Source organism: Podarcis liolepis, assembly GCF_965112155.1.
Source record: "Podarcis liolepis genome assembly, chromosome: 8".
Classification (NCBI taxonomy): Eukaryota; Metazoa; Chordata; class Lepidosauria; order Squamata; family Lacertidae; genus Podarcis; species Podarcis liolepis.
Window position 1 is genome coordinate 14,645,700 of NC_139560.1, and position 27,861 is coordinate 14,673,560.

The window sequence follows — 27,861 nt, forward strand, 5'->3', positions numbered from 1 at the left end:
GTTCTGCTGTGCTTCTCGTATTGTTTTAGAAAATGCGAATTAGGTAGAGCCAGCTTTCAATGTGAACTGGATCGAATTTCTCCTCCATCCCTCCCGCAAGTTCCCCATCCCTGCTTTTAGAAACTAGATCTCTTTGAAACAGACCCAAAAGTTAATAGGCTGCTGAGGCAATCTTGTCTCATATATTGACTTAACTGTTGGTGTTTGTATTCCAGACTCTTAATGGAGCTGGGGAAGAGATTAGTCCGATTGCAGAAGAGATTAAACCTTTCTCCTTCATTTTCTGGTGTCATCCCCAGTTACTGCCGAAAAGAGGACTACAATAAGGAGAATATTTTGAATAGCATGAACTGTGATGTTGCTGTGAAGAAGAGAAAGAAGGACCAGCTGAACAACAAGACAAAGATTCAGTGTAAGGCTGGGTAGATACTTTTATTTTAATAACAATAAACAGCTGTGTTTGGAGAGGGGGCGGGAGAAAACCCAAACTTCTCGCTCCGTGAATTGACCTCTGACCCTGGAGAGGCTTTTCACTTATGCTTTGACCCTTAGCCGGAGAACTTGGATCCGTTCCAATGTAGAATCTTATGCCTGGGATCTTTGCTCTGTGTTTATCACTTGTATTTGGCAGAGGGGGAAGCGATCTGTTTCCAACTTCTCCCTCCCCCCAGCCCACTTGGCAGGTACATAACCCCACAGCTTGAACCAGTCCCCTTCCCCAATGTTCTTTAAACATGCACCCCTGAAACCACAAGATGGTATCTAAAACCAGATGGGGGAGAGGGAATAAAACCATTCACTTGAACCCTTTCAAAGTGGGGGACTCCCTGTCTAATCAGACTGCCTGGAGCAGCCTTTCTCAACCTGCGGGTCCCCAGATGTTGTTGAACTACAACTCCCATCACCCCTAGCTAGCAATGCCAGAGCTCAGGAATGATGGGAGTTGTAGTCCAACAACATCTGGGGACCCACAGGTTGCGAACCGCTGTCCTAGAGTCTTATTTAATGGCTCGTATCCAGTTGCAGTGCTGTGCAAGGATCCCCACTTGCGCAATGGGACTTTCCTCCCACTCTCCTTGCCCCCACATCCTCCCCAAATCTCCCAGGGGTTGGGGGAATTCCAGAAAATATGATGGGGGATGTATTTGAGGAGAAGAGACGAGATGGCCTCTTGTGGAAGCGGGAATCCTTGTGCTGGCGGTATGATTATTTAATGCTGTGTTGGATATGCGCCAGTGTCTCTGCAATTCCTGAGAGAGCTAAATATCTTCCAGCTTTGAGCTTGGCTTAGGGAGGGTTGACTCACCATGGAGGTCAAAGCTTTTGCGCCTACAACCCAGAGTGGGTTCCCAACACACCATGCCCAAAGAAAAAGTGCTTCCAAAGGCTCATGGTCTGCCCTTGAGGAATCCCAAAGCCCCGCCACCTCTCCTGTTCATTATTATTATTATTATTATTTTGTTCTTGTTAAAATGTAAGCACCGATGGAAATTCTGCAGCTAAGGTGTTGCCACAGGGAATGCCGTCTTCCAGGCCACTGCTCCTCTCCAAATTTTGAGGGCAGGGGAACTATCAAGAAGGCCCTCTCTGCCAATCTAAACACCCGAGAGGGTCTGTGTGGAAGTATGTGGTGGTGTATTAAACTCATTCGTCCATGAGGCCTGATGCAAACCAGGATGGTGGTGGCTGTTGGCAACCAATGACAGACTGAAGCAAATTGGGGCGAGGGTCATACTTTGCATGGCTTTAAATCAAGAAAATGTGGTTTCATTTCAACAGATTTTCACCAAGAAAAGTGGATTTACGTGCACAAAGGAAGCACGAAAGAGGTGAGTATCCCTTATTACGTGAAACATAGTAGCTTTGCTCAAAATTGTTATTTAAAACTGCCTAAAATAGCCCATTTACCATAACCAAAATGGCTTAGGGCTGAGTCAACAATCATTCTTGGCATGTTCTGGGTCATTTCTCAACAAACCTAAGTATGAGTTAAAGGTAGAAGCGAATGTGGCCTGTTGCATCGTATTTCGACTTTTGACTTGGCATATCTAGAGAGCTGCCCAGTGCAAGGAGATTGCAACTTTACCAGTTCAGCCCAGAAATGCATTGTTCTCTTGGTGCCTCTGGATTACCTTTTTTTATCCTATTTGCTGAAAGTATAGATAATCTGTTTTAAGGGTTCATCTGCACTCCTGCTTGACCCGTGCAAGGGGTTTCCTCCTTGTCCTGCTCCTTTCCCAGTGAAAACCTGCTCTTGAGCTCTATATCGGAGCAATCGTCAATCCAGAGAAACCCCAAACTGCTGTTTGCTCCAATTGAGCACTAAAGAGTGGCTTTCCCCAGGAAGGGAGCAGAGGAACAAGAGGAAGTGTGGATATGCCTTAAGTTCATGGACACTAGAGGCTGATGCGATGGCACCATAGCTCAGTTGAAGAGCAGCGTGATCTGCTTGCAGAAGGCCATGAGTTCAAATCCTGCAGTCTCCAGTTAAATGAATGTGTAGAAGGTTATGCAAAAGATCATTCAGTATCTGAGATCCTGGAGGGCCGTTTCCAGTCAGAATGAAAGATACTGGGCTAAGAGGACAAATAATGTCACCCGTTATAAGGTAGCTTCTATTTGTGGTTTGACTCAGAGAAGATAAGCCCGCTGGTTTATATCCAATTGCTCCAGATGTGGAGCTTGAAAGAATAATTCTGCCCTAGGAATTCTTGGACCATTTTAAGGTGTTGGGAGGCAGGAAAGGGAATTGCAAGCGCTTGGTCAATCTCTGGTTCCTTTGGAATCCAAACTCGGCCTGTAGTGTTAGTTTTAAGAGCATGCCGCTACTGCCTCTGTTCCAGATCCTGAGTACAAATGAATCACTTGTGGTATTCCTCTCTTTCCCCACCCTCCCTCCTCTTAGCGACATGGCTATTGCACTCTTGGAGAAGCATTCAATAGGCTGGATTTCTCAAGTGCCATCTTGGACTCGAGGAGATTCAACTACGTCGTACGGGTGAGTGTTCACCAACGGCTTGCACCGCTGAATTGTTAAATCTAGCTGCGGCTTTCAGGTAATCCAGGGGTGAGACAGAAAACAACCTGTGTCTACATAGCATAGCCTTTTAAATTGTGTTTTTCCATTTAAGAGTAGTCTCTTTGATTTTTGTGGACATCATCCTTGATTTAAGATCACCAGCGCTTCAAACAAACTTCGCATGTGTTGAGTCTTAACTGAATTGCCACAGGCTACAATTAAAAAAAAAATCCATTGCCACTTAACTCCATCCTTTTTTACCCTGTGGGTTAAACCCCAGAGCCACTGCTTTTTTAACCTCTGGGTTAAACCACAGAGCCTAGGACTTGCCGATCAGAAGGTCGGCGGTTTGAATCCCCGTGACGGGGTGAGCTCCTGTTGCTCGGTCCCTTCTCCTGCTAACCTATCAGTTTGAAAGCACCTCAAAGTGTAAGTAGATAAATAGGTACCGCTCCAGTGGGAAGGTAAACGGTGTTTCCATGCGCTGCTCTGGTTCGCCAGAAGCGGCTTAGTCATGCTGGCCACATGACCCAGAAGCTGTACGCCGGCTCCCTCGGTCAATAAAGCGAGATGAGTGCCGCAACCCCAGAGTCGGTCACAACTGGACCTAATGGTCAGGGGTCCCTTTACCTTTACCTTACAATTAAAAAAAAAAATCCATTGCCACTTAACTCCATCCTCTATAACCCCTCCACTGCTTTTTTACCCATTTGTAGTATGTACCCAGAGTCGTCCGCGACAGGACCTAACGGTCAGGGGTCCCTTTACCTTTAGTATGTACCTAGTAGCTGAGGGTCAAACTTCATCCATCTCATGAAGTGGGTTCTAGTTAACAAAAGTTTTGCCCATAAGAAACTGTGTTAGTCCTTAAGGTCCACAAGGCTCTCTCTTGCCTTTTGCTGCAACAAACTTAACATGGCTACCCCCTGGAATTTTTTTAAAATATTCCTTTCTTTTTGTGTGTTGCGTGAACACAACAAAGTTGCTTACAGTGGAGAACTGCACAATATATACCAAGAAGGCAATTTGCTCCCCCCTTGTCTGACTCACCGCCTGGAAACTTGCCATGATAGATCTTGGTGTCACTCTGACTCCTAACTCTTCAGTTCAACTACTGCCCTTTTTCACTGACATGTGATCTTTTTAAAAATTGAGTTGGCAGAACAACAGGAAGGGCATGGCGTTTTAGGAAACAGCTTGCCCGCCACCTGCTTTTCAGATCAGAATTGAGCAGAGAAGATTGGCTTTGTTGTAATAAGGGAACACACCAGCCTTTCCCAACCTGGTGCCCTCTGGATGTGTTGGACTGCAACTCCTATCAGCCAGCAAAGCAATAATCCTGCCTTACATGTCTGTCTGTCTCTGCAATAATAATAATAATAAATAATAATTATTTATACCCCGCCCATCTGGCTGGATTTCCCCAGCCACTCTTGGTGGCTTCCAACCGAATATTAAAAACAATACAGGGTCAGACATTAAAAACTTCCCTAAACAGGGCTGCCTTCAGTTGTCTTTGAAAAGTAAAATAGTTGTTTATTTCCTTGACATCTGCTGGGAGGGCATTCCACAGGGAGGGTGCCACGACCGAGAAGGCCCTCTGCCTGGTTCCCTGTAACCTCACTTCTCACAGCAAAGGAACCACCAGAAGGCCCTCGATGCTGGACCTCAGTATCCAGGCTGGATGATGGGGGTCGAGACGCTCCTTCAGGTATACAGGACCAAGGTCGTTTAGGGCTTTAAAGGTCAACACCAACACTGTCTGTCTGTCTCTCTCTCTCTCTCTTTCTCTCTTTCTCACAGACACACACACACACACACACACACACACACACTCTAAAACACTACTTCCACTGTGGTTTGAAAAGGTACCGTCCAGAAATCCAGTTTCTTAATTCTCCAGAAAATTAATTTCTCTGTACAGTGGTACCTTAGTTCTTGAACTTAATCTGTTCTGGGAGTCCATTTGACTCCTGAAACCATTCGAAAACCAAGGCACGGCTTCCAATTGGCTGCAGGAGCTTCCTGCACACAAGCGGAAGCCGCACCCGAAGTTCGGCTTCCGAAAAACGTTCGCAAACTGGAACACTTACTTCCGGGTTTGCAGCATTCGGGAGCTGATTGGTTCAAGAGCCAAGCCGTTCGAGTACCAAGGTGCTGCTGTATTCAAATGTATAGGCTGCCCCAAAGAGCCCTCAGAATGGCTTAGAAAACAATTTTTTAAAAATATTAAATCAGCAGCAGTCATAAAAAACAGAATAATACAGCAATAGATAAAAATCAAGCTGCAGGGAAGTTCAAACAACATTAAAAAATGAAATTGAGGACAATATTAGTGGCTTGTAATGTGTAGAATGGATCTTGGTTTAGGCCATTTCTGAAGTCCTTTATTTTTCTCCGCACTAAGATTAATACATGTAGAAATTGCAGCATTTAAGAATTCACAAAAGCCTGTGTTTCTCCAGCCAATCCTCTAACTTCCTGGAGCCTCGGATACTGAGTGGTACCTAGAAGTTGAAAACTCTTTAATTCAAACTGGCTGTCGGTTTGGCAGAGAGAAAACGAAACCTTCCATCCACGCACCGCAACTCAAACAAGAACACTGTGTTAAAAATGAATTGATCCTATCAGCCAAGTCCCTGGTGAATAATAGCTCACGTCACAGATACCACATAAATGGCTGAGCAGGGTGTGTGTGTGTGTGTGTGTGTGTGTGTGTGTGTGTGTGTGGAAAACCTCTGCTATGCCTGGAGTCATTCATTTGCAATGTAGAAGAAGAAGCAAATGACTGCTGTTTTGTGACTAACCCTCCTATGGCTCAAGCCGTGTATATGGGACTGGCAGGCTGGCTTTAGCTGTTGGGCCAGAGGGGTTTTTTGGCCCGGGGGGGGGGGGGAGGCAAAGTTTAAAAAAGAGCAAAGTTCTGGCACTTTCCCAGTGCTTCTGGTGCAATTTGGATAAGGAGTATGATTTGGAGGAATGCAAATGGTTGATGGTTTTATCGTTTTGCAAACTACTTTGAAGTTTCTCTCTCTCTTTTTAAACAATCAAGTAATGTATAAATTTTATGAAATAAAATAAAAACCCACCCCACAACTAGAAGCTGCTTCTATATATCTATATCTGTATCTATAGCTATATCTGCATACTTAAGAGTTCATGTTTGTTGAGCAGGGCAATAGAGAACAGTCCATGCAAGATTTTACCACTTCAAACATGTGTCCGTCAAGTTGCTTGCTTAAAAGCATTCTTACACAATTTCCCTGTGCATTAATAGCAAACGTATAGCTTAAAAGGCTATATTGCAGGTGTTAATATTGTGCAGCTTGAAGCAGCTGGATGTATGAAAACTGACTCCTTTTGGAATAAAACTTTGTCCAGACCCATTAGATATTACCCGAAGCTTTACTTGCAGAACTTTCTTCAAAAGAGAACAAAAGCAATCAAAGATATTTGCAAATAATTCCATCGGACACATGCCTTCCAAGGCACAGGTTCAGCATCTTCCTAGGAATAAAATAACGTATAATCAGAGCTGAGAAACATAGCTCTCTTTCACACAGGTGCCATTAGCCTGCATTCCAGCCCCATGGCTGTTGAGCTCCTGGAGTGATTCATTGGCACCTCCTTCTCCCACGGAGGCCTGGAACAAAAAGACCAGCTCCCCAAGATGGTGATTTGCAATTCAATGCCTCTCATGTGATCTAAGGTTAAACACTCACGTGTTAGCTAGCAGAGAACAACAGTAGTTAATTATCAAACTATCTAGGAGCTCAGAGAGCTTAATGGAAAATCCACATGTTGAAGCCTTCAGTAATACACACAGTCATTCTCCATTTCAGTATGAATTGAGCAATTATACTTAACAGGCCGCACTAAAAGATGAAAGCCCGTTTGGCGAGGTAATCACACCTCCATGCGTGTGCACGCATAGGCACCTCTGCTGTTTTGAGTCCTAGAAATAAAGCCAGTTAGTTAGAATGGAGGTCACTTTACTGGAACCTGAGCCCAAGTGTATCCTTTTCTTTTCTTTCCTCCCCCCACCCCCTGCCCTGCAAAACTGTCCCATTTCAGACAGCTTTGCTCGCTGTCTGGGGTGTTATGTACAGGCAGATGACAGTGGCAGATTCCTTACTCCAGAAGAATTTGCCATGTGATGCGCTCTTAAGCAATGTTCTGCAAGCGCTCACTCGCCCGCACCGCAGAAGCAGGAGAAAGAATGTGTGTCTTAATTTACAAGGGGAAATCCAACGGAACTTATTCCAGAGGAGTTGTGTTACGGGGAGAAAGTCCTGGCACGGTTTTTGTTTACACACAGGCTAACACCATTCGCTGGAGGCTCCAGCCACATATCCCTGGATCCTGTGGGCCAAACTGGCTTCTACAGTTTTAGGACAACAGTGGCAGAGAGCCTTTTCCATAACAAGGCTCACATTCCCATTTGTACCAGTGATGGGTGGGGCCAGAGGCAGAAGAAGACAATGTATGGGGTGTTTATCTAGCAGAACACAATATTTTCTGCAATGATCATACAGGATATAAAAAGGTGACCATTAGGTCCAGTCGTGGCCGACTCTGGGGTTGCAGCACTCATCTCGCTTTATTGGCCAAGGGAGCCGGCGTAAAGCTTCCGGGTCATGTGGCCAGCATGACTAAGCCGCTTCTGGCGAACCAGAGCAGCGCACGGAAACGCCGTTCACCTTCCCACCGGAGCGGTACCTATTTATCTACTTGCACTTTGACATGCTTTTGAACTGCTAGGTTGGCAGGAGCAGGGACCGAGCAACGGGAGCTCACCTGTCGCGGGGATTCGAACCGCAGACCTTCTGATTGACAAGTCCTAGGCTCTGTGGTTTAACCCACAGCACAACCTGCGTCCCCATACAGGATGTAAGATGGAATAAAAATGTTGTTTTCATAGAATCAGAGAATTATAGTTGGGAGGGACCACGAAGGTCATCTAGTACAACCCCCCTGCAATGCAGGAATCATTCGCCCAGTGTGGAACTCGAACTCACAACCCTGTGATTAAGAGACTCATGCTCTACTGACTTTTGTTTAAGCGCTTCTCTGGAGAAATCACTGTGTCATCTGCTATGTTCGCCCACAACTTAACAGTACCCCCTTATCCTCTCTTGGGATTTGGTGAACTTGGAAGTCTTAGTGTCTTAAGAAAGTAAACAATTTCTTTTTAAAAAATAAACCTATAAAATTTACTAATAAAATATCAGCGAGTAGCAGCAGAAAGTACATGAAAAGGTCTGAGCAAATTTAGAGATCTTTGTGTGATATGCAAAAGTAATTGGGGAGGCTCCCCTTCAAAGGCAGGCTGCCATGGTTAAAAAAGCTCTTTCTTGTTTTACTGCTCACCTAACTTCTGATAGCTGGGTACCTGGAGAAGGACCTCAGGTGATGATCTTGGGCCTTATCTACACCTACCTTTTGTACTAATGTTTCTAGGCACAGGTCTGTGCTTTAAATCTCCTTGTCTGAGCACCCCCCCTTCTTCCCCCTTTTTGCTCCAGAGCTATCCCCACAAAAAGCTGCTCTTTAAAGCTGAATCGGAGCAAACAGCAATTAGGTTTTTCAACAACTTGCCATTTCCTCCCGATTCAGCTGTAAAGAGGGGATTTTCACAGGGGAAGCTCTGGAGCAAAAACAAAAAAAAGAGTGGGCACTTGGGACGAGGAGCGTGGACTAGGCCTGGAAAGAGCGGAGAAAATGTAAGTGTGAATAAGCTCTTAGAAACCCAGGCATGATTGTGTGGGGTCAGGATATCCTGGTACCAAGCCATATAAGACATTTCCCCACCCCACAATCTTAAGGTCTAAAAGCTGAATTAAAAAACACCACCACAACACCACCATGCTTGGAGCAGCTTCCGATGCCAAGCAGGTCATGTAGCACAGTTCCCCAGGACTTTTGTTTATTTCATAAAATGTATACACTGCCAGATTGTCAAAAATCCTCAGTTTACAAAAAAAAAGGCCAAGCAACAAAATTAACGGCTAAGCAAAATTGACAACAATTTAAAACGTTTGAAAAGTAAAAATGGCAATAGACTTAAGAAGCAGATTAAGACTCTCATCAGCTTTCTAAACATCCAGGTAGTCTTGTGTATACAGTGGTACCTCGGGTTAAGTACTTAATTCGTTCTGGAGGTCCGTTCTTAACCTGAAACTGTTCTTAACCTGAGGTACCACTTTAGCTAATGGGGCCTCCCGCTGCTGCCGTGCCGCCGGAGCACACTTTCTGTTCTCATCCTGAGGCAAAGTTCTTAACCCGAGGTACTATTTCTGGGTTAGCAGAGTCTGTAATCTGAATTGTCTGTAACCTGAAGCGTCTGTAACCCGAGGTACCACTGTACAAAAATGTTTTTAGGCGGTTCATACAAATGAAGGCACCTGCCTTATATCAATAGGCAGGGGCAGAACAGGTGTTGCGTAATAGTGCTGATTCCTCTGATCAAATAAGTTGATTGGGCATGCATGGGGTAAGGCAGTCTCGCAGGTAAACAGGCCCCAAGTTGTGAAGGGCTGTACCACACAGAAATGTGATTTCGTGTTTGAAAGCATCTCAAAGTCATGCACCTGTGTATCACTCCGCTTGTCGTGTCTCTGTGTGCGCGATTAGTTGCGCATCAGGAGCTATTTGAAAAATGCACACCTGTGTGCGTATTCATGTTTTGGTTTTTTTAAACTTCCCCTGAAATGGTGAGTCATAGAAATGAAGGCGATTAGCCGGGGTTAGACGGCTTAGCAAATTAGCCAGGGCTCCTTCCCCACCCCGGTCTCCCTTGGTTTTTCTACCAGTCATGTGGCCACACGCAAGGTATTAATAGAACGCTCACGTAGGAGAGCCATCTGTTGGCGTTCAAAGTTGGCCAGGGAGATAAACAGACGGGTGGATCAGTCACCCTTGGCCACTTCCCCGCCTTGAGCTGATAGTCACACGGTGGTGACAGCGCTGCGTAAGAGGAGAGAGCAGCTGAAGCGATCTCTTTCTCCTGTTCTTCCCCTCACCCCCCCTTTTCCTCCTTGTCCCATGTGTTCTGGCTTCATAGAAAGGCGTTGATAAGTGCAAACAAATTCTTATCATTCTTCCCACTGGGCAAAGCACTTTTCAACCCATGACTTGATGTGTTTTATCGTTTTAACATGGTCAGAATTTCCTGGCCGGGTTCATGACAAGTCCAAACTGCCTGGTGGTGGTGGTGTTGTTCTAACGACGGACAGCAAGGTGACAATTCATGAGCAGGACATGGGGTTTGGGGTATGTGAAGGTATATTGTATCTGTACATGCAGGTTCCTTTTAGCTCTTGTAGCAGAGATCTTGCCTTTTTGACACTGGCTCAGATCCTGAGATACATTAACATGGGGAGGTTAAAGGAAGGAAACTTCTTGTTGTTTAGTCATGTCCGACTCTTTGTGACCCTATGGACCAGAACACACCAGGCACTCGTTCTCTGTCGTCCCCTTCTCCTTGTGCCCTCCATCTTTCCCAACATCAGGGTCTTTTCCAGAGAGTCTTCTCTTCCCATGAGGTGGCCAAAGTACTGGAGCCTCAGCTTCACGATCTGTCCTTCCAGTGAGCACTCAGGGCTGATTTCCTTCAGAATGGCTAGGTTTGATCTTCTTGGAGTCCATGGGACTCTCAAGAGTCTCCTCCAGCACCATAATTCAAAAGCATCAATTCTTCGGAGATCAGCCTTCTTTATGGTCCAGCTCTCATTTCCATACATTACTACTGGGAAAACCATAGCTTTAACCATATGGACCTTTGTCGGCAAGGTGATGTCTCTGTTTTTTAAGATGCTGTCTAGGTTTGTCATTGCTTTTCTCCCAAGAAGCAGGCGTCTTTTAATTTCATGACAGCTGTCCCCATCTGTAGTGATCATGGAGCCCAAGAAAGTAAAATCTCTCACTGCCTCCATTTCTTTCCCTTCTTTTTGCCAGGAGGTGATGGGACCAGTGGCCATGATCTTAGCTTTTTTGATGTTGAGCTTCAAACCATATTTTGCGCTCTCCTCTTTCACCCTCATTAAGAGGTTCTTTAATTCCTCCTCACTTTCTGCCATTAAGGTTGTGTCATCTGCATATCTGAGGTGAAGGAAACTTATCTGTTCTGTTTTCCACTACAACTACCTGTGTCTGCAATAGCATCTCTAGAGGGTTAGAAGAGAGGGGAAATCCCTTCTCACTAGGGATAAGTGAATTGGGCAAGTACATTTTCTCATTTTTCTAATCATAGAATCATAGAGTTGGAAGAGACCACAAGGGCCATCGAGTCCAACCCCCTGCCAAGCAGGAAACACCATCAGAGCACTCCTGACATATGATTGTCAAGCCTCTGCTTAAAGACCTCCAAAGAAGGAGACACCACCACACTCCTTGGCAGCAAATTCCACTGTCGAACAGCTCTTACTGTCAGGAATTTCTTCCTAATGTTTAGGTGGAATCTTCTTTCTTGTAGTTTGGATCCATTGCTCCGTGTCCGCTTCTCTGGAGCAGCAGAAAACAACCTTTCTCCCTCCTCTATGTGACATCCTTTTATATATTTGAACATGGCTATCATATCACCCCTTAACCTCCTCTTCTCCAGGCTAAACATGCCCAGCTCCCTTAGCCGTTCCTCATAAGGCATCGTTTCCAGGCCTTTGACCATTTTGGTCGCCCTCCTCTGGACACGTTCCAGTTTGTCAGTGTCCTTCTTGAACTGTGGTGCCCAGAACTGGACACAGTACTCCAGGTGAGGTCTGACCAGAGCAGAATACAGTGGCACTATTACTTCCCTTGATCTAGATGCTATACTCCTATTGATGCAGCCCAGAATTGCATTGGCTTTTTTAGCTGCCGCGTAATCGTAGGTTTGTATCTCCACACTTCCAAACCAGTTTGCGAGTTTTGTTTTGTTTTTCCTTTAAAAGGTCCTTGTGGAAATTTACCAAAATTTTTAGTGCCTTACACAGCTCAGGATCTCAATACCTTAAGGACTGCCCCTCTCTATACAAACTGACCCAGACCCTGCTCTTCTCATCCGCGGCCCCTCCCCGAGGGGTTCAGAGGGTGGCAACATGAGAATGGGCCTTTTCTGTGGTGGCTCCCCATCAGTGGAATGCTCTCCCCAGAGAGACTCGCCTGGTGCCATCGTTACATGTATTTAGGTGCCAGGCAAAAACATTTCTCTCTGCCTAGGCCTTTAGCCATTGAATAACCTATGGTCAGGTTGAAGGTGTTGGGAGGTGATTATTCAAAGTGTTGGTGCTGACCTTTAAAGCCCAAAACGGCCTCAGCCCAGTATACCTGAAGGAGCATTTCCACCTCCATCGTTCTGCATGGACACTGAGGTCCAGCGCCGAGGGCCTTCTGGTGGTTCCCTCACTACGAGAAGCCAAGTTACAGGGAACCAGGCAGAGGGCCTTCTCGGTAGTGGCACCTGCCTTGGGGAACGCCCTCCCACCAGATGTCAAAGAGAAAAATAACTACCAAACTTTTAGAAGACATCTGAAGGCAGCCCTGTTTAGGGAAGCTTTTAATGATTAATAGGTTATTGTATTTTAGTGTTCTGTTGGAAACCGCCCAGAGTGGCGAGGTATAAATAATATATGGCGAGACCATATAATGAGAGGACCTATCACCATCTATGTTGTGCAGACCTGAATGGGGACGGCAGACACCAGCAGCGTATCTGCATCTGATCCGTCCTGGCAATGTGTGCATGCCCTGCTGAATCGGGACCAGTATCTTCCATTGCCTTGGAAGCCTGACTACCCCCTTGGTCCTCTAACTGAGTTTACATATTATCTCACCGCATTTGCTCATAACAATCCATTGCTACACTTGTCACTCCCTCCCCATCCTGTTGCATTTCCTGCTATGAAATTCAGATTGCAAGCTCCCAGGGGGCAGGGACCCTGGTCTGCATGAAGTTATGCTTAGTGCTATAGCAAATATGAAAGGATGTTTCGGAAACGAGTGTGTCCCCCAATTTTTTTTTAATGTAGCTGACCTTGGTGGCTGCAGCTGAACCTCAAAATATAGTTGCTTGCTGTAGCAAAAGCACTGAATTGCCCACATCGCTTTTTGTGGTTAAGATGCTCCCATGTTCAGCAAAGCAGCTTAGATGACCACAATCTATTTTTCTCCTCTGCTGTCAGTTTTAATGACTTGGCTTAGTAATTAAGCCAACGAGAAGAGGCAGAAAGATTGCTATCGCTTAAGCTGCTGCATCTGTCTTTCCTTTATGGCTCTCTTGTCTATCCATTCCCACCCTCCCTCCTCCAAAAAGAGAGAGAGAGAGAGAGTGTGTGTCAAGCAACAAACAAGCTTCTGAACTGTTTTACTGTGCATCACATGACCAGGAAGCTAAGATTAGAAAACTGCCTTTGTGCTCTTTAAGGCTGAATGTCTTTATTTTTATCCACAGCTGTTGGAGCTGATAGCAAAGTCTCAGCTAACGTCACTGAGCGGAATTGCCCAGAAAAACTTTATGAACATCTTGGAAAAAGTAGTGCAGAAAGGTAAAGGCAACAGGCCGGGAGGTGCAAACCTAAGGTTACCAACTTCGCAAGCAATAGGCTGTGGGTTCCTCCAGATAAGCTGTTTGTTGAACATTTGATTTGTTCAAATAGAGGTCATTCAATGATGAACATTCGTCCTGCTTTCTTCGTGCGATGGCTATGTCTTCCCTTATTCATCCCACACTTCTCAGCGCATTTCCGCAGAGCCAGAGTGTTGGATGATGACCACGGTTCAAATCCCCATTGGCAGTGTTAGAAATTAGCCGGGAGCCAGGCATTTTTTGCACCTGGCGCAGGTCCAGTTTGCGACCATGTGGAGATCTCGGGGTGCCTGGTTGGCGACTGGGGAAAGCAAAATGTCAGAGAGGGATCTGAAATATTTTCCTTGAAGCTTGAGTTTGTTTTGTCTGGATGGTTTTGTTTGACGTTTCAATGTGTTGTAAACTGCTTTGAGATAAAACGGGGTAGAAATTAGATGGATAATGGTCATCATCATCATGGTGGTGACTCAACCTAGGTTTAAAATGCCATTTGGCAATTAGATTATATATCTGAGTTTCAAATGCTGCCATTCAGCCAGGAAGCTCATTGGGTGTCCTTGGGTCATTTGCCATCTCGTAGCCTAACCTTCTTCACAGGGTTGTTGTGAGGGTGAACTGGGGAGGGGGAGGGGAGCCATGTACACCACATTGAGCTCCTTCGAAGAAAAGATGGCATATGATTATAATAAATAAAAATAAAATAAATTTCCTAACTCTGGAAAAGTCCAGTGCAGTGGACACTCGGGTTGTAACGTGATTTGTGCGGGAGGCACATTCGCAACCTGCAGCGCCACACCTGTGCATGCGCGGGTCACGATTCAGCGCTTCTGCGCATGCACAAAGCGCCAAAACCTGGAAGTAACCCGCTCTGGTATTTTCGGGTTCGGTGCGGTGCACAACCTGAAGTGTCCGTAACCCGAGGTATGACTGTATTTGTTGAGCTAGGGCAACGGAACACTTTTGTCCACTTCAGATGGGGTCCTTACGTAGTGCTGGTACCTACACTACAGGCTCGCTTAGGATGTTCAAGGCCATAAGTGTGGGATCCACAACTTGTGTTTTTCATGGACAAGGGAGTTTAGGAGGAATGGCTTTGGAATAGCCATCCCCTGCTGTCTGAGGTGGAGCCACATCTTGCTGGAGTCAAAGGACAATAAGCCAAGGGTTGGCAAGGCTTACTGAGCATGGGCCGGATCACTCCCACAGAGATCCTCTGTGGGCCGGACCAGTGCAGCGTGACGCCGGAAATCATGTCTGCGCATGTCCGCAGTGCCTGAAATTGCTTCTGCACATGCTCAGATGCCGAAAATCGCGCCTGCACAGAAGCAATTTCCGGCACCGCGGACATGCACAGACATGATTTCCGGCGTCTTGGCATGCACAGAAACAACTTCCAAAGCCATGGAAGAGAGTCCCCGTACCGTGCTGCACCGGTTTAGCGCACCGCGCGGGGACTTGCCAAGTGGGCGTCTCGGTTCAGGGGCTGGTTAGACGGCCTTCGGGGGCCGCTTCCGGCCCATGGGCCTTAGGTTGCTGACCCCTGCAATAAGCAAACATAGTCTCACTGCTAAGAATATAATGCGTGCTTCTTTAGCATTTTTCGTCTTCTTTGTGTCTCATTTCATTCCTTCTCTTTTCCTATTCAAAAAGTCTTGGAGGACCAGCAGAATATCCGTCTCATCAGGGAATTGCTGCAGACTCTGTATCTGTCTCTGTGCACTTTGGTCCAAAGCGTTGGCAAGTCTGTCCTGGTTGGCAACATCAACATGTGGGTCCATAGGATGGAGACGATTCTTCACTGGCAACAGCAGCTGAACAATATCCAAATCACCAGGGTGAGTGGAGTATTCTGCTTTGTTTGTTTTCGTGTCGAAAATGTTGCTTCTTTGCTCTTTCACGAAGCTCTTTTCACACCTTATTTTTTTGCACGCTCTGTCTTTTCCCTCCCAGCCTGCCTTTAAGGGCTTGACTTTCACAGACCTGCCCTTGTGTTTGCAACTGAACATCATGCAACGCCTGACAGATGGAAGAGACCTGGTGAGCCTTGGGCAAGTAGCTCCAAGTCTTCAGGTGCTCAGTGAGGACCGGCTGCTGTGGAAAAAGCTTTGTCACTACCATTTCACAGACAGACAGGTAATAATAATAGGCTGCTGTAATCTTGAAACTGTGGGGGGAGTGATGATCACAGAAGCTGCAGAAATACTGAAAATAAGACCACGGTTTTGTTTAGTTTTATTGCCCAGTCGTGAAGCAGGATAAATTAGGCGTTTAAAGGCGAACCTGTGTAACTCAGTTTCTGAAACAATACATGAACCATCTTTCAAAAATCACACTGTTCTGAAGTTTGCTGTTCAGCTCTTCAACCAAACAAATGTTCGCAGAAATGAATGTGACATCAAGAATCACAAAACAGAGAAACCAGTAGGAGAACACTTCAATCTCCCAGGACATTCTATACAAGATCTCAGAGTAGCTGTTTTACTACAAAGGAATTTCAGAAATAGACTGGAAAGAGAAGCTGCTGAATTGCAACTCATTACCAAATTTAAAACCATGGAGAGACCTGGTCTGAACAGAGACATTGGCTTCTTATCTCATTATACATGACTAAGCCATTTTTCACCTTCTCACCCCTTGCCTTTTCCTGTAAGACCTATTGCAGTCGTTAAGAGTCGTCAACAGGCTCATCTCAGCTATCTGCCAATCACCCATTCCCACCACCCTTCTGAGTAATACCCCTCCCCACCTTCTCACTATATAGAAGGATCTGGCAACTTCTGTTTCAGTGTATCTGAAGAAGTGTGCATGCACACGAAAGCTCATACCAAGAACTAACTTAGTTGGTCTTTAAGGTGCTACTGGAAGGAATTTTTTTATTTTGAGAAATGAATGTGTTAGTGATGGTAACATGCAGCGTTGCATTGCATTAGTAAAAAACTGCTTTGCAAAAAAAGTGTCAATGAGTCAAAATTGCAGATAAAAGTGTGTGTGTTAGGTGAAATTAGCACTTACATGCTGATGGATTTTCAGGAGGACTTTAAAACACACACACACACGAGTAAACTTTAATGTGAATAACTAAATTTAAGACTGGAAATATGAGCAACCTAACTTGACAGATTAGTCCATCCGTACTGCCCAGACCAGGCTTGGGTCTTGAAGGTACTTGCCAGCTTTCTGCAAAATTCCTGAGAGCATGCCTGTACCATTCTTAAGTCCTACGGTGGGGATCCAAAGAAACAAGATATCTGCATTTTCTGCCCCCAAAGAGACAAGACCCCACTCATATGAAAAAGCGGCTTGCTGCAGAACTCACCATGAAAAACGCCTGAATTTCTTATATCCTATGCTGAACAATTCTCAGTATTTAGCAGGCAGCAGTCCTAGCTTTATCAATCTGAATTTATGTAAATTTTACTACTATTCCTGTCTCCTACTTATGCCACACTTGGGTGTTTAATTTGCTTGGTTGTGGCGTTTATTCTCTCTGGGGTGGTCATGGATTTGCCTGATCCTCGTTTCACTGTTGTGTGGCTCATAGGAGAATAGGAAGCTGCCATATACAGAGTCAGATCATTGGGATCCACCCAGTTCCGTATTGCCTATGAGGATTGCCAACAGCTCTTTGTGGGGCTTCATTCAGGGTCTCCCCCTAGCCAAATCTGGAGATGCCAAGGATTTGAACCTAGGACTTTCCGCATGCAGAACAGGGGCTCTCTCACTGAGCTGTGGCAGCTGCCTTAAACTAGCCAGTCCTTGGACAAATTTCCCAGGCCTGTGATTCCATTGTGGGACTCTCTTACATTTCAGATTCGTAAACGGCTAATCATGTCAGAGAAGGGGCATTTGGATTGGAAGAAGATGTATTTCAAGCTTGTGAGGTGCTACCCAAGGAAGGAGCAGTACGGCGATTCTTTGCAGCTCTGTAGACACTGCCATATCTTGTCTTGGAAGGTAGGTGGCCAGTCCCAAATCCTCTTGATGGCTGGAGGTTTAAGCTTGGGGCAGAGGATATATTGCATGGACTACAATTGCAGCATCTCGTTTGAAGGGTCTTGGACTCTGGGTGGAATTCAGTGCTACACTCTCCCAGCTGTTCTGCTTGCTAGATGACACAATCTCCCCTCTCTTCCTCCATGCATTGTTCTGAAGGTTCTCCTGACTTCCACCAGAGCCAGTTTCATGGAGGTGCAAGAGCCCCATTGCATGAGCATAAGTCCTTGCACAGGGGCTGGTTAGGTGACTCCTGCCCTCTGGTTTCTTTGCCTAGTCCGCAAGATGCCAGTCGCTTTCACGAACCATTCCTTGGTGTTACAGCGGTGGAAGCGTTTCTGTTGGGTGGAGATCTCAGCCACGCGATAAACTGAAAGCTAGACAGATCAGTGGCAATCCCTGCCATGAAATTCTACTCAATATTGTAGATTCCAATGTATACTTAGCAGAGCAAAAACTTAAACACGTTGCAGGATTCCCCAAAAATAGACAATTATCATCCAGCAGAGCTTTATTGCAACTGAAGGCAAATGAACATCATGGTCACAAATCCAATACATTCAGGATTGCCACTGTCCATAAGAAATCCACTTGCAGCAGACTCAAGTTAAACTTACAATAACTTATAGTACGTCTATACCTTAACACTAAGCATACTATGTACAGAACACCACACTAGAAGGAAAAGAGATAGAGAGTGAAACCCAGGCCCTTCTGGACTTACTTTGATAGTCAGCATGACCTTGACAGAAAGAGATAAGAGAACTACAGTGGTACCTCATGTTACGGACAGGATCCGTTCCAGAGGCCCGCCCGTAACGTGAAAAGTCCGCAACTCGAAGTGCTGCGTCTGCGCAGGTGCGAAGCACGATTTAGCGCTTCTGCGCATGTGCGAGCGGCAAACCAGGAAGTAACCCGTTCCGGTACTTCCGGGTTGCCGCAGGATGCAGGACAAAAACACGCAACCTGAAGCGGACGTAACATGAGGTATGACTGTAGTTTAAGGCAGCTGTGCTGAGCTTCTCTGAAGGAATAATCCAAGCATCATGAACCTTCTGTTGGTTTCTCTCACACAGAGAAGCTTCCAGAACCCTCTTGAGTGAAGTAGAATAGGAAAGATCGCTACACATCAAATCAAGACTTTCTGCACTAGGAAATGCAAACCGACAGTCCCCCACCATACATTTAAGCAGTCTTATACCACTCATGGCATCCTCCAAAGAACCCTGAGAACTGTAGTTTATTAGGGGTGCTGGGAATTGTAGCTCTGCGAGGGGTTTCCTGACTCCTCTCAGCATCCTTAAACCTACGTTTGTTGCTGTAATGTGGCTGGAATAGCCCACAAAGACAAGTTTTGGTGCACTTCCTAAAACTTAAAGACCATGGTGGGGAAAGGGGAAGCTGTGGGCATGCAGCTATTGTTGGACTCCAAGTCCCATCAGCCCTGGCCAACATGGCCAATGGTCTGGGATGATGATGATGATAATTAATTTTTATTTATACCCCACCCTCCCTGGCCAGGGCCGGGCTCAGGGCGGCTAACACCAAATATAAATTACAATAAAACGCAATAGAAAAACAACAACAACAACCAGTTAATTAAAATACAGCTTAAAATGCAGCCTCATTTTAGTAGTAGCCCATAAATCAGGAAAATAAAGGGAAGAAACATCAGATATTCACCCGAGCCAGCTATCCATGCTGGTCCTACATGGGCCAGCAAAAAAGCCAAGGGAAAATTTATATACCAAATCCCATATAAGGGGTCAGACTGAGTCTAAGCCGAAGGCCAGGCGGAACAGCTCTACCTTGCAGGCCCTGCAGAAAGATGTCAAATCCTGCAGGGCCCTAGTCTCTTGTGACAGAGCGTTCCACCAAGTTGGGGCCAGGGCTGAAAAGGCCCTGGCCCTAGTTGAAACCAATCTAACCTCCTTGAGGCTCGGGACCTCCAAAGTGGTGGTGTTTATGGACCTTAAGGTCCTCCACAGGGCATACCAGGAGAGGTGGTCCCATAGGTACGAGGGTCCTAATTGTAGCCCCGAGGTTCCAAGTTCCCCATGTCTGATGCATGTGGACCAACAGCCACTTGTACTACGTTGACGGCATGAGTGACTTCGCTGAGCTTGCAGCTTGTGCCTCCAGCAGCAGCAGCAGCAAAACTCCCCTTGCTGCAAGCAAGCTGTTTCATTGTCGCTAAGCTACCATATTTTTCGCACCATAGGGCGCACCGGACCATAGGGCGCACCCAATTTTTAGGGGGGGAAATCAAGAAAAAAAATCTTTCCCCCCCCCACAGCCCCAAAGAGCAGCGTACAGGCTGTACACAACCTTTCCCTGCCGGAGGGGTTGCACGCGGCTATGGCACAAGCCAAGGCAGCGAGCAGGATGGATCCCGCTCGCTGTTTTGGCTTCCCCTTTAGCCCCGTGCAGCCTCTCCTTGCCGGGAGACGCTGCGCAGGGCTTTCCTGGCATTCCTGGGAGGTGGGGGGATTCCCTCACCTCTCCCAAAAGCCCGCAGAAGCCGCGCAACCTCTTTAAAGAGATCACGGCTTCTCCTGGCTTTTCTGGGAGGTGGGGGAAGGGACTGATGCGTCCAGACAGTCCCTTCTCCCTCCTAGGGAAAAGCCCGCAAGAGCCGCGCGGAGCTTGTGTGTGGCTCTTGGGGGCTTTTCCTGCCTGCCTCCCCCCCCCTGCATTCGCTCCATAGGACGCACACACATTTTCCCTTGCTTTTTAGGAGGGAAAAAGTGCGTCCTATGGTGCGAAAAATACGGTACCTACGGATATGCCATCTACTTTGCTACTATCTCTATACATCCAGATTTTCTTCCTTTTCAGGGCACCGATCATCCATGCACAGCTAACAATCCAGAGGGCTGCTTGACTTCTCTTTCACCCCAGGACTTCATCAACTTGTTCAGATTTTGAATCCCCAAGTAATTTTCACTGTGTAAATATTTTGCTATACTGATGGGACACTTTATACTGCCGAACAGGCTCGCTCAACCTGTATATTGTGTGTAAATATCACGGCTTTGGAGTTCCTGAGTCAAGAGGACAAGAGGATTTTAGGAGGCGAAGGGAGTCATTATTCAGTGGCATTGAACTCTTTTTGAGAATATGGCCTTCCAACTGAACTGATAAATGTGTAAACACTGTAAATATATGATGCTTTGTAAGAATCTGATTTCAAGCAACTGGGGAGAATCCTTATTCTGCTTAGAAAATTCAAATTTGTTTTGTTTTGTTTTGTTGCATCCGTTTGAAAAGTCTCTTTGGCTTCAAAGCCTAGAGAAATTAAAACACCATGATTAGGCTAAAGCTGTTCAACTACTTCCCACTCTGGGTTTTGTTTACAATAGATATTTATACCGAATACATTTTTAGAATCGGTAGCTTACAAGGGCATAGCCCTTCATCCTTTAAGATGAAATGAAAATCAATGTAAAATGTACACACCACACCATTTTCTACCTCTGAAAAGCTTTGCAGCCAACCCGATATGCAATGTGAAGTGTTTGTACTTTGTAGAGATTTAAAGGGGGGAAGTTGATGGCAAAAGTAGACTGAACTCCTTTTTTGTTACTGCTTAAGAGTCTGCTTGCTCTTTTGTTTGAAAAGCCTGGTTCTCAGAAATTTGGAAAGGCTCTAGCAGAACAGTGGGCCTGTCGCGATTGCTGGTAAAACAACAAACACGAAGAAGAATTAATGATGGAGATTCTAGTTGGTGTGCCACATCACATCGGCCCTGCGTATTTTCTAAAGGCCTGCTGTTGTTGTTGCTGTCAATCTCTCTCCAATGCAGTGCCCAAATTCACATGTCACACTGAGCCCAAACTGGCTTAGCATGAATGCTTGGGTGTGGGAGCGGAGATCGCAGCCACATTGCTCCTCTGGAGTCGTTCAGCTACTGTGCTGAACTAAACCATAGTTTGGATTAGCATGTCTTCCAAACCTAGTCTTATGGCTAAGCTCTGTCCAGACCAGGCATAGGCAAATTCGCCCTCCAGATGTTTTGGGACTACAACTCCCATCACCCCTAGCTAACAGGACCCAGTGGTCAGGGATGATGGGACTTGTAGTCCCAAAACATCTGGAGCGCTGAGTTTGCCTATGGTTGGTCCAGACTAACCACAAGCTGTACCCTAAGGTCTGTCCTGTGGTTTACAGCTTACGGGTTGTGTGGAAGAACTATACCACAAGCTCAGGTTCAGGCAACATGCGCAAGCAAACCATGGCTTAGCTCTCAGCGTGATGGAGCAGCAGAATGACCAGGGAGGAGCGAAGGAGCTGCAATGTCGCCTTCAGCACTGGTTGACTTTGCGTACGTACAAATACACTGTGCTGTGAAAGTGGTGTAGCCAGCCTTGCTTTTTGCAAAGAGACATCGCTTGTCTGTTCTCGGGCAAGCTCTAATGTGCAATACATTCTGCTATGTAGGCTTTAAGAGCTTGAATGTGGAAGATCGACTCTTTGCCTGGTGCCTGTGACATTAACCCACCTCGTCCTTCCCACACACACCCAGAATAATTGTGCAACTTCCACATCACCTGCTCTCAAACTGTAGATCTCGCTGGGATGGGATTAAACCTGAGGCTTTCTGCTTGCAAAGTGGATGCCCCTATCACTGCCCTTCTCCTTCCTTGCAGAACCGGCCCAGTATTAAATGAATTGCAGGTGAAACACTAAAACTCCACCAAAGGTGGAGGACTCGCCTCTGTCCCCCTAATAAGTGTTGATGTTGGATTCTGAGAAGTGTATGGCCTAGAGAACTGTAGATGAGCTATTACCTTTTGCTTGAATAAGACCACAGGCAGGTGTGTGCATTAAGAATGTCTAAACCCCCGTGAGGCAAATGTGTCTGTGCTTAGCCTATGTTGGCACCACACATGGTCTAAAGGGTACAGCTGCGCTCAAACGAGCTACATTATCCAAAGAACCAACATGATGAAAGTTGCCCCGTGTCGTGTGAAAACGTTTCTCCTTTGGAGCTGCTGCTCCTATATACTGTATCAGGTTTGGTGCTGAAATACAGGAGAAATTCCTCGCACAGGGATGTAAAAGATTTCAAATAATCACAATCATTTTATTGGTATTATTCAAAGCAGTAAACCAAAACAAAGGTACAGTCTGACAGCAGGGTACGTGCATAAAATACCATTTTTTTGACTAAGGTTTAATATAGAAGCACAGGTTTTTAACGACGCTAAGGGTTGTTGAGGGGCATTGCTGGAGCCGGTAAGTTGCGGAAATGAAGTGAGGTTGGAACAGGGAACTGAGAGCAGAGGCGTTGGTGGTGGTTGACGCGAGGAGTTGGTATAAGTTGTTGTGGAACTGATACATTTGCCATGTGGTTGGGTCTTTCAGGAAATGAATTTAGCATCCCAAATAGTATAGGAGGGTAGATGATGGGTCTGAGTGTAAGCAGAAAGTGGCTTTTGGTGTTTAGACAATGCGTGAATGAAAGAGGGAGGAGATTCAGTGGTCCCTTAGATTGAATGGGATGTTGTACCACCAACATCTTGTCTTCCCTCAGCCAATTCCAACTCCTTTCTTACTTGCATCCACTGGCTATTGACTTCCTCCTCCATGGTCTCAGCATTGCCACAATAGAACTTGGTAGCGGGGAGGATGGGGGCAAACCTAGAATGAATTGGCTGTGCCTGTCATGGGCTCTGGCGCCACCTATTGTTGGCCTCCCTGCCTTCTGCCCTACCAGTACCAATGGGCGCCAGCAACCACTAAAGGGATTGCTTACATATATATGCTGATTCGTTTTTATTATGAAGCCCATTAAAATAAAAATGGTAGGGTAACATTTCTGGACCTACCGAGCATTTCCAAACTAGCCTCTGGCAAACAAATTCCCCTGGTTTATATTAGGATAGGACTTTTTTTGATTTTTACGAAATGTGTGAGTTTTATACTAGAGAAGCACTTATTCCACCCGTCGTTTGGGGGAGTTTTGTACGCACCTTGTATATATTATTGTTTAGCTATTGGATGAATCAGAATCTCTTTCATGTGTCGAAAAACATGCATGCAGGTGACCAAAAACCCTCAATGGCACCTCAGGTCATTTTGGGAGCAGTTTGGTTGGCAAGTATGGACTCTTTGTATAACATAAAATCAGATGCTGGGGCACCTGTAGGATTGATACCTGTTGATATGTAGTACTGTACAACTTCAGACACCAAACTCCTCCTTGAGGGCATCCCAACAGTTAACTAACTTTGCCTCCTTACCAGATTTATCTGACCCTGGATGGCTTAAGCTGAAACAAACCAGGATCCTTCCAAGTGCAGTTGTCTCTCGTAAAACTGACGAGATGTTCCTGGGCTTGAAACCATCCACTTGTTGTACGGGCGGGCGAAGGGGGAGATGTTGGCACAGATTTCCGTGCAACCTGCCGCAAGGCTCATTTTAACGACCCTTCTTGCATCTTGCCATAAACCCATCTATTTAATTGAAACCACTCCTCTCGCTAGCTGACTCGTTGGCGAAAACAATGAGTTGCTGTCAATGTGATGCCTTTATGACTTAAAGTCACGCTCCCTTTTTTTTTTTGCAGATGAGATTAGCTCTTTCCCCCTCCACCCCTATTTTAGAAAAATTGTTAAGCATTCTGGAGTTCTGCCTATGACATACGTGAGGCAAAATACTGACAAGGTTGTTTTTTTAACCCTTTTTTTTAACGTAACTGCAGTCATAAAGACGTTTTCCAACTGGAAGTGACAAAGAGCTAATTTAGCTTTCAGATGTGGATGTGTCTGGAAAATGCCCCCTTCTCATTCCATCGTCAGAACCCAGTCTTATGTCTTTCGTACAGGTTTTATGTCCAACGAACATACAATTGCTGGATTTTCACCCATTGAACAATCTCTATCTGTAACGTCTTAACTCTGGGAATGTGCACTTGGAGGAGTACTGCTGCAAAATGTAATGTGAAGGCAATGGGCTTGATCCTGATGAACTTAAGGCCCGTTGATTTCAGGGTTAACGAACTTGGGTGCACAATCCTATGGTTCCTCAGTGTGTCCCAAGGGCCATACAATATGGCGGATCGCGTATTCTATGGGCAGAGAGGGAAATCATCTCTCAATAGAGGGGGTTCCTCTCAGCCGCCTTGGAAAGAACTGGTGCTATTGCAGGCATAGGCAAACTCGGTCCTCCAGATGTTTTAGGACTACAACTCCCATCATTCCTAGCTAACAGGACCAGTGGTCAGGGATGATGGGAGTTGTAGTCTCAGAACATCTGGAGGGCCGAGTTTGCCTATGCCTGTGCTATTGTTTCCCCTCCCCCCAAATTGGAGCTCTGATGGTGAAGAGGACGAAAAGGCAGAGGCGAATTAGAGGAGGGGTGCCATGGGTCATTTTCCTGACATGACCTTGGGACAGTGAGGAGTTTTCACTGGCCCTTAACTGGCTTTTCTTCCTATTGGAATCAATGGATAGGGTTTGTTCTCTTTGAGAGGATAAAACCATAGGTTTCCCTTCTGTAGAACATCCAGCAAATAGAATGACAATCTCAGTACACTTCCACAAATCTCTCCCAAAAGAATTATCTCCCTGTTCCAGACATATTTTCCAGGCATTTCTCTCCCCCCCCCCCCTTTAACCGCAGCCAGGAATTGGGGAGCAATTCGATCCAGTTAGCATTTAAAGGCAAATTTGCCCCATATCTTGAAGCAATACGTGAACCGGAACAAAGCCATCTTTTGAAATTTGCACCTTTCCGAAATTTTGCAGTGAGATTCTCCGGCCAAGTGATGTGTGCGAAAATACATTCTGTAAGAGGAAATTGAATTTTTTTTGGGGGGGGGTATGCATCTATTAGGAGAAATTAGCATGGAAATGATGGTGAGTTTTCATGAGGTTTTTTTTTATAAAAAAAAGAATTGCAAAATGTTGTGGAAGAGCGGAGAACTGAATTTGAGGTTTTTTTTAGAAAAGAAAGAAAACTTGGGAGAACCAAAATGGATAGATTTCTCCATCCCTGAATGGATGGAGGACAGCAACCTGAAGATACAGCCATAAGACCCTTGTAGCATTCCTACATCCAGGGGCCTCCATTCTCATGTTCAATGGATCTCTGCTTTTGGGTGTTTGGGATTAGTAGCATGTACCAGTTTGAGGAAAGCCCTCAGAACCCTTTACTCCAGAATGACCCTGTTGGTTACCATCAGATCTTCTCCAGCCTACTTTGGCTGGGACTTGTGGCCGTACACCAGAGATGAGGAACCTGATATCTTTCAGCATGTCAAGGATGATCCAAAATCTCCTGAAGGACCACAGCTTGCCCATCCTTGCGCTGCACCAAAGATGCCACGGCAAAGCATGTTGGCATCAGCGGAGTTCAGCTGCAGCCTCTGTAAAGCAGGGCTGGTAAAAGCTCTCCGTCGTTGCCTTATAGAAATGAGAATCCTTCCATTCATTCAGAATTGTGCATTGTTCGGAAACTGGGGAAAAGGGAGAGGCATCCGTTTGGCCCTCCGGCTCCTTCTGCCCTTTTCCCTCTCACGTACTGTCTTGACAGAAAAAAGTTATATTTCACTCTACATCATGCCAATAGGCCAGCTCAAGAATGAATTATTTTCTTTTTTAAAAAAAAAAAGAAAAGAAAATCAAGGTTTTTTTTTAAGAACTCCATTGCCATTAATAATATATAGCTGCCTATATTTGTCTAAAAGTGGAAACTTTACTTGTTTAAAGGAGGTTTACTTTGATGTAGCTCAATAGGGTGGTTCAGAGGTTGAAAAGCATACCTTGTTGTGTAATTGAAACCCTTTTTTGTGTATAATGGGGTGCTTGAAAATCTTTTCATATAAATGTCGCACATTCTTTTCTTGCATGTTCAGCCGTTTTTTGATTTTTACAACTGTTTGGAACAAGCAGCGATGTAAAAAGATTTTTTGTAAACTTTTTTGACACTGAATTATAAATAAAATGTTCAGAAATTATGAATGTTGTATTTTCCCCCCTGTCTTTGTTTGACTCAAACTTGCCTTTTTGCTTCAGTCCCTTTTATCTCTCTCTGTTCTCCCCCCTCCCATGCTCACCCAGCTATGGGGACAACTTAAATGTATTGTGTCTCTCCATTCTTCCGAATTTTATTTAAGTCATTCCTCCCCAATCACAATATCCATAGGAATCTGGTTAGCCACTGTGAGAACAGTATGCTGGACGACATGGGCCTTTGACATGATCCGCCAAGGGTCTTCTCATGTTCTTACGTAACAGTCCAAACAGTTTTAGATAAGATGAAAATCTCTTAATGTTGCTCTTCTGCATTTTTTTTTTAAAAAAAACAAAACCCTTTTTGCTGTTAAACTGCTTGCTTTCATGCTTATAAAGAAATGTTTGAAGAGCTAGATCTGTCCCCAAATGTGTGAAACACTAAAAACATGCATTTATTATTATTATTATTTATTTAATTGGTTACAGTGGTACCTCGGGCTACAGACGCTTCAGGTTACAGATTCTGCTAACCTAGAAATAGTACCTCAGGTTAAGAACTTTGCTTCAGGATGAGAACAGAAATCGAGTGGCGGCAGCGGGAGGCCCCATTAGCTGTAGTGGTACCTCAGGTTAAGAACAGTTTCAGGTTAAGAACGGACCTCCAGAACGAATTAAGTTCTTAACCTGAGGTACCACTGTATTTTTAAACATCTAACAATTCTCTCTGGGATTCCCTCCCTAAAATAACTTGTTTTCAATATAAGTTTTACCAGCTCTTTTATTCATGCAAGAGGGGAGGGATTTCTGTCAATTTCCCCATCCTTCAGCAGTCCGCAACTCCTATGAATTTGTGGGGGCTACAGAGTGAAAAGCAGAGATTGGAAGCCCCAATTCCTGTCCTGTTCACAGAAGAGAAATTAGGATAGAAGCTCTGTAGCTTCAAAGGTAACCTATCGGTATTTGCCAACTGCATTTCACATTCTGCAACCCTTAAGTCAGAGTTGGGGCTGTGTTATATGCGATATTTCTGCACTTGTACAAAACGCATATGCATTGTGTCAGATGTGAAGTGCACTCTTGGGAGTTTGTGTGTGTGTGTGTGTGTGTGTGTGTGTGTGTGTGTGTGTGTGTTTTAATCGTCCAAACCAATGCCTAAGATGCATTGCCCAACCATGAAAAGTGTCAACTGAATCAAGACTTTTGGTGCAGATGTGATTTAATCCAGAATAACTATATTGGACCATAAAGAAGGCTGATAGCCAAAGAATTGATGCTTTTGAATTATGGTGCTGGAGGAGATTCTTGAGAGTCCCATGGACTGCAAGAAG

The 27,861-nt window shown here is 45.4% G+C and overlaps 1 protein-coding gene across 4 annotated transcripts in view; it reads left to right on the top strand.

Moving 5' to 3' along the window:
* Positions 1-26,535, top strand: part of FBXO32 (F-box protein 32) — a 39,911-nt gene extending 13,376 nt beyond the window's left edge. The window contains exons 2-10 of one of the 4 annotated variants that reach the window (XR_014529094.1): positions 300-412; positions 1,780-1,829; positions 2,906-2,998; positions 13,446-13,539; positions 15,231-15,415; positions 15,531-15,713; positions 17,391-17,534; positions 20,412-24,712; positions 24,844-26,535. Coding sequence is in view for 1 of the 4 variants with exons in the window: in XM_083516928.1 (XP_083373054.1) it covers positions 300-412; positions 1,780-1,829; positions 2,906-2,998; positions 13,446-13,539; positions 15,231-15,415; positions 15,531-15,713; positions 17,391-17,534; positions 20,412-20,501 (952 nt within the window). In the remaining 3 variants the exon portion in view is untranslated. Of the gene's footprint in view, positions 1-299; positions 413-1,779; positions 1,830-2,905; positions 2,999-13,445; positions 13,540-15,230; positions 15,416-15,530; positions 15,970-16,463; positions 17,535-20,411 lie in introns of all 4 variants that reach the window. The other 3 variants (XR_014529095.1, XR_014529096.1, XM_083516928.1) reach the window with 3 other exon arrangements.
* The last annotated feature ends 1,326 nt before the right edge of the window (positions 26,536-27,861 follow it).